Here is a 17,470-nt window from a genome sequence, read left to right as displayed (position 1 = left end):
AGCAGTATTATTTTGAATATCACGACTATTAGCGCCTATTCATATACACCACTTGCGAAAGTCTGCGAAATCAATACGTGGATGAATGGAGCCACTGCATTGAAATTACTCATCGCATGAAGCTCATCAAACTGTACTGCTGCTAAAAAATAGTCGCAAAGTTTGAGGGTTAATGTTGATATATTTGAGCGCAGGACGGGTTAGTCATGTGTGAGAAAGTCACATGGCTTTCCTTCTGCTCACCCGCATGTCATCTTTCCCTCTTCACAGGGTCATCCGGAAGCTAGCTGCAGTGCCATGTATGACTGCAGTAAGCCCACTATAGCTTGCGTGGTCATGATTGGTCAATAGCCCTTACAGCCCCCAAAGCTTGAGGCTTAGCCGATTCCTTCGCTCCAGTGGGGGTTTTAATATAGATCCAAGCCCACTTCAAAAATCAACGTCGCCATTACTTCCTCCATGGTTCATCAACTTTTATTCGTGTCTTTTATGCAGGCAAATTCTTGAAGATATTTCGCGAGGTATCTTTCATAACTGCCGCGCCTTTATTCGTCGGAAATACAGGGTACTTATAGCGAAACCATCGCATGGATTCACCTATTTCCTTATCGCCGCTTAGTCCCCGAGATGGAACATCACGAGAAGACGAGATAGTTTTCAGCCCCATGTCTCCATTAATTCAAGACCACGCATTTAACAGGACTCGAGACGATACTACTAGATACGAGAGCCATCAAGACTTTGACAAAGGGGCGCTGGATTTGCCTACCGGCCCAAACGATGACGGTCGCAGTTGGGTTCCAAAACCTCTACGCAAAAGCTTCACCAAGATATCCCAGCGGCTCCCAACGGGCTGGAGGCTCGGTACTTCTGGTGCAGCCCTATTAACATTCCTCATACTAATAGCCAACATTTCAATAACGGCCGTGTGCTACTCCAAGATCCGCAGCCAAGGCTACAACACCAGCATTGCCCCGATAAGCACGGGCGACTGCGGCAGCATCAAGAAGCTCGGTGTTGGTATCCATCTCGTCATCAACATCATCAGTACCCTACTCCTTGGCGCGAGCAGTTACTGCATGCAGAGCATCAGCGCTCCTACACGTGTTGATGTCGATAAAGCCCACGCAAAGGGGTCCTGGGTTGACATCGGCATACCGAGCTTCCGGAACCTTCGGTTCATCCAACGGAGAAGGCTTTTAGCTTGGGTGTGTCTTGGCCTGACATCTATTCCTCTTCACTTGGTGTAATGAGTTCCACAGCCCTTTGCCGGCTCTTTTTCTGACTCAATGCAGATACAACTCCACCTTTTTCGTGTCAACCAACAACAACATGTATCAGATATATTACGCCGACGAGTCCTTTGCACACGGCGCTCCCTTCAACGAGACATTCTTCCGAGACAAGCACGGCTATTACTCAGTCGTCGACCCATGGAAAATCCAGGACCAGCTCCTGCACACTGAAATTTACCAAAACCTCACAAACGACGAGTGCATCGAGAGCTACGCGAAGACGCTCATAGAAGACAGAGGCACCTTAATCCTGGTCGTAGACCGGCCAGATAATTGCAGCATCTTCCGGGACCCCAACATCCACACCTTCCACTACGAAGACTGCGGAAACACCTCGGCCACATCTCTATACGACATGACCGTCTACAGCGTCGGCATCGAGCCAGCCAGTGAGCCGTACGTCAGCAACTGGTACTACTGGATTTGCTCGCAAGAAGCCGCCTACCGCCGCGACGGCGGCGACCCGGCCTACAACAAGCCGCCAGCGGAGCTCTGCAGCGACGGCGCCTGGAAGAAGCAGCTCGGCGCCGACCCGTGGCTCGTGAGCGGCGGGCGCGTCCGGTACTGCCTCAGCGAGACGGTCAGCAACCAGTGCCACCTCAACGTCGCCGTCAACCTCCTTTGGGTCGTCGTCGCCTTCAACGCCGCGAAGCTCGTCATCACCATCGTCATGGCCGCCAGCAGCCTGATCAACCAGAACCCGCTCGTCACGACGGGCGATGCGGCGGCGTCGTTCATCGAGTCGCCTGACCAGAGCACCAGGGGCATGTGCCTGTACTCGGCGCGCGAAATCATCGCCGCCACCCGCACCAGGAAGGACCAGCCAGCGGCCGCCGTCATCGCCCGCGCGTACCACCCGCAACAGCAGCAACGATGGTCCGCCGCCGTCAGCAAGCGCCGATGGATCCTCGCATCCGCCCTGTAAGGCAACCTCCCCTCTCCCCCCGGGGTCCCTCCCACACCACTAACCACCCCCCACAGCACCCTCCTCGCCCTCACCACCATCCTCTCCCTCCTCGCCTACGCCTCTTCCATGCTCTCCAGCCACTACTCCCGCGGCACCCTCTCCTCGCTCTGGTCCTTCGGCCTCGGCGCCATCACGCCGTACACGCTGATCATGACCTGGGCCATCCCGTCCACCGGCGCCACCGCCGCCGCCGTCGTCGGCGCCGTGCTCGTCGCCAATTTACCACAGCTGCTCTTCTCCTTCCTCTACCTCGTGCTGAACGGCGTCGTGACGAGCATGGCTGGGGCGGGGGAGTGGGCGGGGTACTATGGTCCCGGTGGTGGAGCAAAAGGCGAGGCAAAAGGGTTGCGCGTCTCGTTCCCGCAAGGCAGCCAGCGCTCGACGTATTTCCTGGCGCTGCCGTACCGGGTGGGCGTGCCGCTGATGGCCGGGTCGGCGGTGCTGCATTGGCTTGTGTCGCAGAGTATTTTTGTGGCGCAGGTGAGGACGGTGTGGACGTATGAGACAGACGTGAAGCCAGAGGAGGAGGATGAGGGGGAGGATACGCTGACGACGTGTGCGTATTCGCCGATGGCGATGATTCTGACGTGCGTGGTTGTTGTGGTGTTGTTTGCGGCGGTGGTTGGGCTGGGGAGGAGGAGGTTGAGGGGGGCGATGCCGTTGGCCGGGAGTTGCAGTTTGGCGATTGCGGCGGCGTGTCATGGGCCGGAGGGGACGTCGAGTTTGGGGGTGGTGGGGTGGGGGGTTGTGGTTGGGGAAGGGGATGGTGATGGGGATGGGGATGGGGAGGAGGTGGGGCATTGTGGGTTTTCGAATGAGGAGGTTGAGGCGCCGGTTGTGGGGAGGCCGTACGCGTGATACTTGTTTGCTTGTCTCAGCCTGAGCGGGGGGTGAATGGATTCATTCTACTTCAGCAGAGAGCAAACTGACGGAATCGTTCACTACTAGAGTTGAAACAAAAACACCTCGGCCGCCAGATTTTCTTCAAGTCCGTCCCCCACGCTATTCTTGAAGTCATTCAGCACAGCCAGCTTCATTGTTCGTATAGTCTCACTTTCAATCGAAGTCGCTGTGAGGATGGCCTTATCATTGGGCCCTGAAATGACGCTGCTGTGCCACTAGCTTCTCGCTAATTCGCTGCGGCAGAGGCCTGCAGATCCTAACCAATCGGAATCACTGCGCCTCGCTGCTGCCTACAGTGGGCCCAACGTGACCCCAGCATTCAAGAATGACCGCTGAGTGATATACTCAATAGACTCGGATAAATCTTGTATATTATAGAGCTAAATTCTCTCTATATTCTTTAAGTGCGCCCGTGCACACACGGAATCAAGATTTTCCTATTAAAAACGACGCTCATCTGCGAAATCACGTTGGGCCCCGCAGTCAAACCGATCCTCGCGCTGGCTGTACCATTACCGCCTTTACACCTAACGCCAACGCATCGCATAGCTCACCAACCCATGGCCACACTCATAGATTTGCCACAGGAGCTCCGTCAAAGGATCCTTCTCACAGCCGTACAGCAAGAAGACCGGCTAGCCGGGAGCAAATGGCCCAAAACCATCATCGCGCTCCTCCACGTGTGCAAAACGCTGCGGCGCGACATGCCGTGGGTGCTCGACCAATGGACCCCGCTCCGGCACCTGCAGCGGCCATCCGACCTGACGACGGCGCCGTCGCTGTCCATCGACGGCGTCGCGTGCGGGCCGTTTCTGACAAAGCCCGCGGAGATGCTGTACATCGACCTCTTTCACGACACGTTGGCCGCAAACATCCGCAAGGCTACCTGGAACCCGCTTGACGATGGCGTCGAAATGCACCAGGCGCTCGTCGACGCGTGGCGTGACGCCGTGCCGCAGCTGCCCATGGACAAAGGCCTCGTGGTGCTCGACGCTACGCCGGCGCCGGGCTGGGCGCGCGAGGGCCACGAATACACTCTGCAATGGCTGATGTTGCGCGGGGCACAGGCTTTCCTGGCTTATCACATCGATGGCATCGTGGACCTCGTGCGGCGCATATACCAGCACTATGCGGGGAACGTCGAGGTTATGCTGGCCGGTAGATATGATACGTTCCACATTCAGTCCTTGCTACGCATCTGTTTTCTATTGCGCGACTTCGGTATTAAGCTTCCAGAGGGGAGACAAGTAAAGTTTTCGAACAGTTTGCGGGTGAGGCGGAAGACGATCCTTTACGCCGTGCATAACCTGGCGCCAAGGAAGGGGACGCCAGAGGTGGAGGACTGGTCGCAGGCGATGAGGCTGGCACCGCTAAGGAAGGTCAAGTGGTCGGAAAAGGCGGCCTGGCTCTTCCAAGACCTCAGCACCGTGGGGGGCAGCTTGGACAAATTGACGGATGACATGCGAAAATTGGCTGAAGTAATGGTCGATGAGCACGGGACCACTGTTACAATTACGGAATGGACACAGCTTCACCTTTCGCGTCGCAGGCTAATACGCCATATGGCAAGAGATATGGGACTGCGGGTGAAGTCGGAAGGCGAGGGCGAGAATAGGTACGTCGTCATCTCCAAGGAGTCCGTTTAAGGTTGATGAATTCAGGCGATATTGGAGTTCTGGGATGAACTAGTCATTTTTCAACAATGCGCATGTAACATAACAAATATGCCCGAAAGCCAGCCTCCGGAATGAAATGGTTTAGGTATAGGAATTAGTCGGTATTGTGGTTGAGACAAACCCAAACTCCATACAACCGATATCATTTAGTGCGAAGACAGGGAGAGAAAAGAGGGTTAGAGAACTGGTTTGGGAGTTAAGATGTAACGGGAGTATAGCCCTCACTTCTACTACCCCAGCCTGAAGACCTTGAATAGGCCTCCCCTGTCGAGTTCCCTTCGTTCTCTTGTAAAGCCGATAAATGTATCGAAAAGCTTCTGCTACACTGAGGTAAATTGTGATGAAGAAAAGGAAGCCGGCCCCAGCGAGGATACTTGGAAGATGTTTTTTTTTTTTTTGCAGGCTAACGGCGAAGGAGAAGAGTGGTACGATCTCGGTGAGATCCACTGTCTCATCTAACAGAGCATTCTGACCAAAGAAAGCCTTTACAAGATCCGACGCCATTTTCTAGAGGAATAAGTACACTGCAGGTCTCCCGGGATACCTGCACATACTCCTATCAACTGGTTAGTAGGGAACCTCATGTTATTTTCTCAGGGATAAGTACCAAAGTAGCCAACTTGGACAGCAAAGCCATCGTCTACCGCGGCTCCTTGTGAGGTGAGTTGCAAAAGGTATATGTTGGGTACTCCTGGAAAGTTAAAACGCTTCCAGTTAGTGCGAGAGCTGTACACGGCTTAGTTATATTGTTGTAAAACAAAACAGTAGAGTTACGCACCGTAGAAAACGAGTAATGGTATAAAAAGAAAGTAAATCACCGAAACAAGGATGTATCTCGCTGTCTAGTAGTTAGCCTCCGTCTAATGAAACGCTAAGCCTATTCATACTAGGTTTTTACATCATTTCCAGTGCTTTCTATTCGAGTTTCGAAAGGTAGCTCGAAGAGATTAAATTTAGAGATAATAACAAAGCCAAGGATAGCTCGATTAAATAGTTCTTAATCACATCTTTTACATAGACCTCGACTTACCTTATTGTCTTAGATCTACGATCCGGAGGCGCGCGAATTCAGCCACTAAAGAGCTTTCTTTTTTTTCTCGTAAGTTTAATCTACTAGCTATTACTATCGTCTTCTTCCTAATTATTGGGACCGACTATTGCTTTACTCTTCCTCCCCATAGTTATGCGCGCGGTAAGTCTTACAGTCATTTACTCCGCGTTGGTATTGTACTACTCTGTAAGCATGAATCTAGATTCTAAATCTATTATACCGCCAAGACATCTACTGTATAGAGCGGCGTAGTAAATGCGCTAAGGTGCCGGGGTCCGTGTCGTCGGTGCCGAAGTCGGTTTCACCCGGAGCCAGCCGCATATGTTCTAGAAGCCATCACCGTGGCGCGGGAGGCGGTGAATTAGTCCGAAGTTGGTGTGTTGTGTTGGCGGCACGTTTGCGATCGCTTAATAGCTTTACGCCTAACCAATGAATGTTCGCGGAGTACTTGTTCCATGGATGCGGCGGGGAATTCAAGCCTAACTTGTGACATCCAGAATTGTCTCCAGCGAATATTCCTTCGTCTTCAGACTTATAATTGTCAGCTTTTGAGATAAATTCCCTTGCTTTAAAGACTGCAAACGTATCAGTATAGATCGGTTACTGCGAACTGTACGTAAAAGGAATGCAAGTCTCTTTTCAGCATTCGCTGCGCCGTACGCTAAACGAGATCTCACTGTTGGACTCCACCACTTGTGGATTGTTCCTCCGATAATCAGTCAATGGACACACGACAACCCCCAGTGGGACTTACAGTCCGTCCTCAGCTTCTGATTCCTGAGCCGCGCGCATCGCGAGCTCCACCATTTTCCCATTGTTGCAGGCGGCGAGAATCCAACTGAGTTGGTATAGATCTTTAACCCAGCATATGGCATGTTACTTGAGACGATGAAACTCGGATCAGCCTCAGTATAGAGATGAGGGCGGCTAAGAATCTGGCACAGGTTACGGCGGTGACAGTGGTGGAGGGGCGGCGTAGACGGGGTTGCAGACGTACACGAGATCCTTTGACACCGAGATTACCAATCGCATGAGAGCTCTAGGTCTCAGTAGACGCCAGAAGTGATCTCTGTAGGATCTGTAACTACTGTGCCTTTTTTTATAAGCGCCGAATTCAACATATAAAGGTCGTCCTTATCCGCGCACTTTTTATACATCACACTCGAACAACACAGCCCTGCAAAGCATTCGAATCTTACCAATCTTTTCGCAAACGCATTTGTCAACCACTCACTATCGATTCTTACTGCTATCACTGTCAAGATGGACCCGTCTCGCGAAGATGTTTACGAGGCTGCTCAAGTCCTTCAAGAAAACCTTGACAAAATTGGTTGTACATTTTCTTTCATGGGAGGGCTTGGACTACTCCTCCACGGCTTAAAGGTAGACCGTGACATCAAGGACATTCAAGTCGTATTTGAGGAATATACGGTGCTTGACGATGTTTTCGCAGAGCTGAAAGCAGAAGCAGACGACCGGTGCGCGGATAACCGTCTTTCACTTTCTGAATGGGGTTAAACTAATTAATACTTGTACAGACTTGTTTTCAGCGCACCGCAAGATGTCTACACGTGGATGATCACTATACGCCCATATGGAGACGAGAGCGATATTATTGTTGACGCACATGTCACTCTTACAGGTAGGCTCTTATTTCATTTCTAATGCGCTTACACATACTATAACTAATATAATACTAACGAGCCATATCAGGTCGCAAGGGGATAGAGGGAGGGATAGGGGTACTCGAGCTGTCCGTTTCAGGAGAAATTACTTATGAAGACGACAAAGGCAAACAGATTAGCTTGACAGGTAATGTCCTTAACATTGAGCCTATGGTTAGGACGCTGTTGTGGTCGTGGGATCAAGAGGATGATGTTACTCATCGACAAGCCTTCATGGATCTCCACCTTCTTATGCGACACGAAGACTATAGCGAAGTGATCCGGAAGGTCCCTAACGACATGAACTTGGTTCCGAGGTGGAATTTTGTCAGAGAGGTGTATGACAGAAAAGACCGGAGCTGGAAGGACTTCGGGGAGTTGTTTAACGTCAACCCAAAATCAGAACCACCATCAGACGAGTCATCCGGACAGGAAGCCGTATTCTCGGAGGGTGAGGAACATGGTTCCCTGGATGGAACTGTCTAATTCGCAGTCGCTAGCCCCTCCATGTGTGGCTAAGAGGATTTTTTCCTCTTTCTTTTTTTTTTTGTTAACAACTGACCTTTCACTCGTTTACTTGTCCTTTTACTCGCTTCCCTATTATGTCATTCGTTTACTTGCTGTATCCATATCGTAGCTATACAATTAAGTCTTATAAACGCTTATATTTATTACTACTATATATATCGTGTTTTATTACTTTGACTTTAACTCTAAGGTAAGCCTCTAACTAAAAGATTCGAATCGACCGCGACCGTAGTCGATATAATACAATCTAGTTACCGAATTTGTGAAGCACTTTTCCATCAGAAAAATATCTCTATAACGGTTCGGCAAAACAATCTATAAAAAGCTCTACTCTCTAATCTACAAATCTAAGTTCTCCTTGTGTGTGAAACCATCCAGGATCGTCGATCGTATTTAGCATTCATTACCATCCCCTACAGTGGTAACGACACTTTTCTTGCATCCTTCAACAGCCACAACGATGAGTGGCGCGACGAACACGAATCTCAAACCCATATTGGGCCTTGCTGTATCGCTCAGCCTTGTGAGAAAAAAAAAAAGCACAATGTTCCAGTTGAGTATAAAATGACCAAGCTTGCCGCTCCAATACCATGTTGTGAAAGGATAAAACTATTATATCCAGCCATCACGCATATTTATTTAGAACAAATGCCTTCTATATAGCTTCCTTCGCTGCAAAGATGAGTTATCAGCAACCGCCAGATCAACCCCGGAGACCCCTCCTAGCCATGATGACCCAAGGCAAGTAAATTTCAAAACTGAAATGAAATATGATAGTAATCTACTTCCGCTTCAAGGTCGTTCTGATGAGAACCTCGCTCAACAGGCTCCAGAAACTCTCAATGATTCCAGGGCTTCTACGGTCAAACGCCTGATTCCGCAGTTCCTCATACTCGTTATCCCAGCCTGTTTCATCGGTCTGGAGCTTTAATACCCTCTGGCATTGTCCCATTGCTGATATACTTTCCAGTTTTGGGAGCTTGCATCGCCATGATAAATGGAAAGGCTGAGTCCAAGGCTGGGGAGGCCATTGTGCAAGCGACAACAGTGTCGGCCACCTTGTGGCCAATTGCCTTCGCTACCGTTGTTGGGCCAATGGCCAAGGCCATTGCCTTGCATTCAGCGGAGAGAGGAACCACCCCAGGTGTAAGGCGTTCCATGTAGGCACGCTTGCCGTAGTCCTCAGGCTTACCTTTCTTTTAGACACTCGAGGTAGTTTCCACAAGCCAAACGCTGGTCAGCACTTTTCGCGTATGCCTTAATTTCCGCATCTTTAGTCTATGGACTCCTGGTCTTGCTGCTGTTTGGACATTAAGCCCGGCAGGCGGCTAAGGTGTCTCTAGAGCTATGCAGTTGCAGAAGAACCGTACTTCATTCCGCATCAACATTCAATCATTCCCCCTAAACGACCTCTCACAAAGTGGTAATGCCTTCAACGCGGGGACATCCGGCGGGGTATCGCTGTACAACCGGTGGAGCAGAGTATCAGAAGCAGCGTTTTTAGCATCGGATGTCGGACTTATACATTCAAACGGACCCAATAATAATTTCCACCTCGCTGTACAACAAGCTGGGAGTGACGCACTAGCCATCCAGTCCACCAGCACGGATCTATAGGGAAATGTACGAGTACCAATGCTGCATCTACTTCCGGACTACCAACTAAGTCAACCGTTTAAATGGGTCAATATATCGTCGGGTACAATTCCGCCCTCCGACTCCTTGATAGGACTTCCCATGCGAGGAATGAAATCAGACGTTGAAGGCAACGGAACGACTATTATCAGCTTATATTACCATTACTTCTCTATAAGTGTAACTATAGAGACAGAGAGTGCAAACCTCTATGTTGGCTAACGAACTTTTCTAGTATGGCTCATGGGTCGATGAGAAAGAATGGCTACTCCAGAATCCCATTGATATCTCTTACGCTTCCATTATAGATGAAACGATCGAGCCAAAAAAAAAAAGTGCTAGGCGGAGATCCCGGGACTCTGACCATATACATGTCTATTTTGGATTCGTTCAAGCTAAATGAACAGACAAAAAGCAAGAAAGTGTTGTTGTTCGCTACCAGCAGATCGAGCGAGCCAGGTAATATCACCTTATGTGAGATTACAGCTTCGCACATCGACAGCAGTGTAGATTGCACCAGGTCGTCCGAGGGCGGAGAACTTTCATGTGCTGCTAAAGCGGCCCGGCATACAAAAGGCTTTCCTGTACCAGGGAACTCCACCACCTTTGACTTCGGATTAACGTGGACATGTCTTCGCAAATTCCCTTCATTTTAGCAAACGTCCACCTAAAAAGCATTGGGATGCTCGAAATATTTCTCCAAGACCCCCCTCCGACCCTTGACAACATAATCGAAACGCATTCTAACCACACACATCTATCGCCCAAAGTTTTTTCAGCTCGCCTCAGCATGCTCGTCAACACATTCCTTCGCTCATCAATGGACATGCAAAGCCTGGTTGGAATGAAAAGTCTGAGCGTGGAAGAGAATTCTGATTGGAACAACTCGACAGGTACTTGGCAGAGGTTCACAGCTGATGTATACGTCGTCAAAAAGCCTTGGTTCACGTTGTACATGGCTTCGACCCTTGTTATGACTCTCTGCGCGCTAGCCAACATCGTTATTCGTAGCATGACACGAGCCCCGGATTTCCTTTGGAGCGTTTCGGCTCTAACACGAGATTCGCCTTTCGTCGATGCTCCTGCAGGCGGCAGCGTTATGGAAGGAACGGAGCGCGCAAGGCTGCTCAAGGGCAAGTGGGTCAGAATTCAAGATGTGAAGCCCGATGAAGATGTTGGCAGGATTGCTTTCAGTGACGCAAAGGGTCCAGGATGTTTGCGGATAGACAGACTATATGAGCGAAACGTCTCAGGGTCGGCATGGATGTGATGAAGTGATACATTCTGTCTTTACCGGTGAGTTCGACCTTCCAATCGGTGCATTTGAATCTCCTTGTATGTAGGAGAAGGGATATTGCAGGCTAACGCTGGCCAGGATTTAATTTCTTGAGTAGTACAGGCTCGTCGTCTGTCAGGAACAGTAGATGCCACTGTGTTCTACCTATCACATCACTCGTACCGGCAGAGCAATTTCATAGTCTGAGCTATTCTTTGCGCTAGTGTTCGGCTGTAATATTCTTTTGTAGACAACATGAAAGCAAACTTCACCGATTTTCTTGGCATATCTCAGCTGCAAACAAAAACAACCCGTGACATGCTGCCTACCTGGGCGATTCTGCACTTCATGTGATTGATTGCTTATTCTGATCTAGCCTCAAAGTACAATCGCTTCCGTCACTGATTGGCTAGCCATGGACGCCGTCAGCTCTAGGCACCCATATGCCTATTCAAGAAGCCATACCATCATAAGCGTAAGTTTGGCCGCAAACGGCAGCCTCTGACGCCCTTTACTGACAAGTCCGCAGCGGCTGCACTGTGATGTGGCTTGCAACGTGAGATGGCTTGCCAAAATGAGTGCACAACTTGCATCGCATGCATATGCGCCAAGTTGTTGGTCGGGAGCAGGCTCGAATCATGATCCTCGTACGAAGTCGCATCACGGGACCACATCACCCCAGCCGCCCCAACTACAGCCAGGGCGAAAAGCAGGGAAGCCGAGAGCATCTGGGCCGGTCTGCGCAGATCGCGTGAGGAGATGCAAGGGGCTTAACAAGCACGATACTCGCCACAAGGACCTGCGCCTCAGATTGGTACCACGGTTGGTGGGGGCTGTTGGACGCGTGAAAGCTGTGGTCATACATATGCAGTCAGCAAGAAAAACTGTGGCGCAATCCCGCGGGCTGCTGATGATGATGAGCAAAAAAACCTTGTTCCTTGCTTTTTGGTGTTCTTGGGGCCAAGAGTCCACACCCACATTTAACCTTCGATGTAAGGTTGCGGCCTAGCGGCGTAATCCGAAAAGGGCCCCCACGTGGCGTTTCTTACGGGATTGCTTGGAGGGAGAGAGATCAGCCGGGCCAAACAAAAGCAAAGTGGCTGGAAAGGGAATATTGGATGCTGCTGGAAGAGGAGCAACGAGAAACGTCCCGACGTTGTCATTGGGCATCACGAATAATGAGGCTTTATTTTTGGAGTAATTGGCTGACGGCCGCTCAGGCGACGTCATAAGCCTATGAGTGAGCCGCCCACATGCAGGGTTCAGCGCTTAAGCACGACCGAGGCATGGCAGCACATACAGATGCAGCCGCCGTCATCGGCCGAAGTCCGATGGGATGTAAGGCTTGGAGAGCCGGGCGCTGTGGCTGAGCTGGGCAAGCACGGCTGAGCTGGTGGGCAGCGGGATTACTCCGGTGATCCTTTCATGGGTACCATATCCGGCAAACCGGCATCCCATTAGCCTGGCTCTCTCCCAAGCTTAGCACAGGGCTTAGTTTTCGCAGATCACGCAGAGGCGCCAGCTCTTAACGTCCTACTTACCTTGTACGGACTGGCTCCAACAACCGCTACGTGTCAGTGCTTCGACGATGGATCATCTGGTGGAGATTAGGCAGCCGGTAGAGCATTGCCGGACGTCATTAATAAGCGACGAGGTGATGATGGTGCTGCGGATCAACAACTGTTCGGAACTTCCAAAAGCGGCTCACGATAGGAAGACGTAGTGCGTGTAGTGTTGCTAAGTGTCTGAGCCAATGCAGGCTCTGACGGTGTGGCTCATCCCCAGATCCAGATCCTTCGTATGAGGTTCACCCAACCACGTGCTAGAGCCAACCGTTGTCCCGTTTTTGGTACCAAGCATGAATCGCTACTGATACCCCACGCATCCGAAGCTTGGAGTCTGAAACATGGCGGCGTTATTTCCACACGGCATCAACTCCAGAGAGATAGACTCTAAGATATGACATGCATCCAGTCACATGTTTATGGCTTGCTTTCTGTACACAACTGCTAAGGGTCTCTAAGGTCACCCGCGTTTTAGCAGATTAGATTCTGCATGAGCACCTCTGATCTGCCGTCTTCAGACCCTTGCAGTAGCTCCATTTTGACCGAACGGCGGTGACGATCGTGAAATTGAGGGTGGTTCGCTGCAGTCAGCGTGGCCCTGCATGAGTGTGGCTAAATTGATCCAAACACCATTGTCTGGTGCCTTTCACACGGCTTGACCGGACTTCTGATCCGAAATCAAAGAAGGGTGCTTTACGGAGAGGCATTTGATGGTGGAGGGTAGATATATAACTCAGATGTGAACCTGCACGAGTGTCGATCATCATTCCCAAACCAGGGCTTTCCCAGATCTTTTTTGATCCCGCAGTGATCTTCTCGTCCAGGATGATCGATTTCGTTGTTCTGGCTGCGGCCCTGCTGTCGACAGCGTCCCTTGCATCCCCCACGGCGGACAGGAACGCCCGAGACACAGATGGATGTGCGCAGATGAACCAATGGAGCAAGGCCAATCCGAACAAGGATGTTCCCCCGACCCTTGCATACGGTTGTCTCAAGGCGGTGCCGGTGGATGTTGATGGCGATGCCCAGCTGGTGTCGGAAATGTCCAACATCGTGAGATGGCAGTCCACCATCGCGTATCTGAAGAACCCACCACAGGGGTATCCCGCACCGCCCCTGGACCTCCTCGGGGGTTTGAATGATATCAAGAATAAAATCTCCAGCAACGGCTACCAGAGTGAGTACGATGTGCAGATGGATATCGTCAATTTGTTTAATCTTGCATGTAAGTTGATTATAAAAATGTTCCCAGCATGTTTAAAAAAAAAACTAAACATGTATATAGATGATGGCCATCTTGGATACACACCCGACATCGCAACTACTATCGGCTTTGGTAGGGTCCCAGAGGATTCTAACCTTGTGTCGGTTTCCTCGGACGGAAAGTCACCACCCAAGGTTTATTTGAAGAGTGCGTTTTCCCACAACCACGAAACGTTTTAAACTGACACAAAATAGCGGATATCGACAAACAGCACAACGATGGCAGCTTCATCCCTTCAGCAATCCAATCAATCAGCAACCAGCCCGTCAGTGATTATCTCAAGTGGCTCTCCGACACTGACGGCTCAAGCCCGGACCCTGACACACGGTACCAAAACCTGTTCTACAATCCCGCCGGTGCATCTCAGTCTCAGAACAACGGCACTTACTTCACCGCATCCGGCATCTACGAAGGTGATTCGATAACCCTCACTCACGAAGACAAAACAACAACGCAACTCCAGAACGTAGCCAACATCCAAGTCGACCTCTCCAACATCAACAGCGGCTCCACCTTCTTCAACACCTTCCTAACCGGCAAGCAATCCTCCAGCTCCTCCAAGCCCCGTTCTTCATCTTCAAAGCCTCACCCACCCTACGGCTACCCCGCCCCGGTCTGGTACACCAGCGACAACACGCTCGCCGGCTACTTCCTCACGGACGCCAACTACAAAGACGTCGCCGTCATCTCCAACCCGGACTTCCAACCCAACGACGACGACGAATTCCGCAACACCGTCTCCTCCTTCCTCGCCGATGCCGTCACCGCAAAGAAAACGCACCTAATAATCGACCTCCGCCACAACAGCGGCGGCAGCGTCGAGCTGGGCTACGACCTCTTCAAGCAGCTCTTCCCGCAACTCGAACCCTACGGCGGCACGCGGCTGCGCGGCCTGGACACCATCAACGCCATGGGGCAAGTCGCGTCCGCGCTCACCGAACCCTCCGCCGGGGACCAAAAAACCCTCAACACCGCCCTCACCCTCAAGCTCCCCGGCGCCAGCCACTCCACCTCCATCGCCGAGTTCTCCTACCACGCCTCCCTCACCTCCGCCCACACCGACTTCGCCTCGTGGTCCGCCCTCTTCGGCCCGGACACCTACGCCGGCGACACCTTCACGCGGCTCCTCCGCGCCAACCTCTCCGCCCCCGCGCTCTCCAACCTCGTCGTCAGCGGCTACGGCTCGCTCGCCAACGTCCCGCCGCAGCCGTTCGCGGCGGACAACATCGTCCTCCTGCTCGACGGCGCGTGCGCGAGCACCTGCGCCGTCTTCGCGGAAATGATGCGCACGCAGGCGGGCGTGCGCAGCGTCGTCGTCGGCGGGCGGCCGGCCAACACCGGTCCCGCGGTGGGAGTCGGCGGGACGAAAGGCGCGGAGACGCTGCACTTCGACCAAGTCGCTGACAAGGCGGGCGCGGTGCGGGCGCTGCTGGACAACTCGGACGCGGATGATAGCACGTGGCAGCGGTGGAGCGACGTGCTGGGCAGCGCGGGGGTGGATGGGTTGGCGAATTCGTCGACCGTTAGGCGGAGGACGGCGAAGGATGGAGGGTCGTTGAACGCGCAGATTAACTACAGGAATAACTATAGGCAGGGAGACGACAGTGGGGTGCCGCTGCAGTTTGTGAGGGATTATGCGGATTGCAGGCTATGGTATACGGTGCCGATGATTTACAGCCCCGTGCCGCTGTGGGAGAAGGTGGTGGATGCGATGTGGTTGGATGGGGATCAGGCTGGGTGTGTGGCGGGCTCGACGGGGCATGCGCAGGCGTCGGAGGCGGTTGGGAAGGGGTATACTGCTGATGCTGTCAAGACCAGCGCGGCGGCGGCGTCAGACCGGGGCTGGTCTGGGGTTGCGGCGGTTGTGGCTTGCGGGGTTGCGGTTGTGATGGGGGTGTTGTAGATGGCATTGTGTATTCTTTATTTCCTTTTTTGGTTTCTGGCAGCTTTGAGCGCTGATGTTGGACAAGGGAATTCACCACGCTCAGTTGTTCTATACCTAAAGACCCTCTATCGCACTTCATGAGACACTGAGATGAGGAAATGAGCGAGGTAGCAGTGTCTCTCTCCCAATACAAAATCGTCCATGAATCCAATAGTCTCGTTTTCCGCAAGCAGTGAAGTCCCGTAGGGCTGTCCACGCGGGAAGGCACGTGCTGGCTTACTCACTCATCACTACTGCTACAACCATCGGACACCACCTCAGCCCAGGCCAGCCTCTGCCGACGGACCGCCGGTAGTACTGCGTAGTACAGGAGACCGGTGCGAGTACAAGCCACGGCGGCGCCGATGACCGTGGTGAGTCGCACACGATCCAAGCGTTGTTTTTTGATCCTTAGGGCTGAAATTAAATGTAGACACAGACCTCAACGCACGCACGCACGCACTCACTAGTCAAAGCGTTGAGGCTGAGAATAGCCCGGCAAGGAAACAGTCGCGCGGTGAAGGCCGTTGTAGGCTGGCGCGTAAGGTTGAGTAAGAGCGTAGGGGATAGAGTAGGTGGCGAGTCAAGGGCGTGCAATGTCGGTCTGGCCGAGAAGGGTGCGGTCTGCCGAGTAGACGGTCAGGTAGGGCATTGCCTGAGACCCTGCAGATGATGATGATGCTTGTTTCTGTGTAGAGGTTACGTAGGAAAACGGCGGTGGGCCAGAACACTGGCATTGACGGAGCTGCTGTACAATAGTGGAAGTGCCAGGCGCCTGTCTATTGGTGCGTGTCTCGGGTCATGCCGAGTTTCGGTTTGAGCTTCGCTACTCTTGTTTCAATAGGCATTATCCTTCGCCTCCGTAGTAGCAGCACTCTACACCGCATAGACGGTACTACAATAGCAGTAGTAGGCGGTGTTGTCCTCAGAGTCCTACAGGGGTTCGGACGAGGGCGAGACAGGGCGATTTCGTCCGAGTCAGGCGTACGCGCCAGCGCAGAGAGCTTGTTGGGCGGCGCAGGAGCTCATCGTCATGCTTCCGTCCTCCTCCTCCGGCTCTTCTCTCACATCCCACGAGTTTAGCACTGTAACCGCCCACCGGGCCCTCTCTTCGGCCCGTGTGAGCACGGCTCGGCCGACAGACGACACAAAACAGCGAGCTGGTAAAAAAGAGGGAGAGTCGCGTGCTCCGAGCAGAGGCCACGATGCCGTCCCCGTGCGCCGCGGCCGGCCATTTGGTCGCATCATCGTCCTGCCCTACGGGATATTTTTACACCCCCTACTACTGGCACGAGGGCCCCGCCGCCGCGCTTTTGCCAGCGCAGACCGCCCACAGGCACGCCGGGTCTAGGTCGGGTCGGCATGTCAATCGCTTGCCCATTACGTCGACGGCGAAGCCTTCTAGAAGCACGGGGCTCCTGGGGGCGACCTGGCTCTCGCCTCGTTGCCTTGCCCCCCCGTGGTGGGCCTGCCTGCGGCTCTCGCTGGCCACGCATCATGCAACCACGTACCCGAGCTCCCTGGGGGAACAGGAGCAGGGCTCGCGCGAGCCACGCCTCACGGCCGTTGTTGCGGTCGCTTAGCCGCTCCTCCAGACGCCCGGTGCCTTCCTGTCGCGTGGTGAAGCAGCGGAAGGAAAAAAAAAGGCGTGGCAAACCGACGATGCGTGGACGTGTGAGATGAGATCAGGGACGAAAGCCAAGCAAGGGGGGTGCGGCGCGG

The 17,470-nt window shown here is 52.7% G+C and overlaps 4 protein-coding genes across 4 annotated transcripts; all 4 read left to right on the top strand.

The window, feature by feature from the left end:
- Positions 1 to 665: 665 nt before the first annotated feature.
- On the top strand, positions 666 to 3,120 carry LTHEOB_10424 (uncharacterized protein; the record flags this gene model as incomplete). The annotated part of the gene is made up of 3 exons (XM_035507068.1): positions 666 to 1,177; positions 1,296 to 2,216; positions 2,277 to 3,120. The coding sequence occupies 3 exons, from the start codon at positions 666 to 668 to the stop codon at positions 3,118 to 3,120; spliced, it is 2,277 nt and encodes a 758-aa protein (XP_035367961.1).
- A 605-nt stretch (positions 3,121 to 3,725) lies between these two features.
- LTHEOB_10423 (uncharacterized protein) lies at positions 3,726 to 4,811 on the top strand (the record flags this gene model as incomplete). Its single annotated transcript, XM_035507067.1, has 1 exon — positions 3,726 to 4,811. The coding sequence occupies one exon, from the start codon at positions 3,726 to 3,728 to the stop codon at positions 4,809 to 4,811; it is 1,086 nt and encodes a 361-aa protein (XP_035367960.1).
- Positions 4,812 to 7,155: 2,344 nt separating this feature from the next.
- On the top strand, positions 7,156 to 8,042 carry LTHEOB_10422 (uncharacterized protein; the record flags this gene model as incomplete). Its single annotated transcript, XM_035507066.1, has 3 exons — positions 7,156 to 7,370; positions 7,431 to 7,534; positions 7,606 to 8,042. The coding sequence occupies 3 exons, from the start codon at positions 7,156 to 7,158 to the stop codon at positions 8,040 to 8,042; spliced, it is 756 nt and encodes a 251-aa protein (XP_035367959.1).
- Positions 8,043 to 13,385: 5,343 nt separating this feature from the next.
- Positions 13,386 to 15,727, top strand: LTHEOB_10421 (Peptidase S41 family protein; the record flags this gene model as incomplete). The annotated part of the gene is made up of 3 exons (XM_035507065.1): positions 13,386 to 13,785; positions 13,846 to 13,971; positions 14,019 to 15,727. 3 exons carry the CDS (start codon positions 13,386 to 13,388, stop codon positions 15,725 to 15,727), a joined length of 2,235 nt encoding a protein of 744 aa, XP_035367958.1.
- Positions 15,728 to 17,470: the final 1,743 nt, after the last annotated feature.

Source organism: Lasiodiplodia theobromae (assembly GCF_012971845.1).
Source record: "Lasiodiplodia theobromae strain AM2As chromosome Unknown scaffold_38, whole genome shotgun sequence".
NCBI lineage: Eukaryota > Fungi > Ascomycota > Dothideomycetes > Botryosphaeriales > Botryosphaeriaceae > Lasiodiplodia > Lasiodiplodia theobromae.
This window is presented reverse-complemented; position numbering and strand designations above follow the sequence as displayed.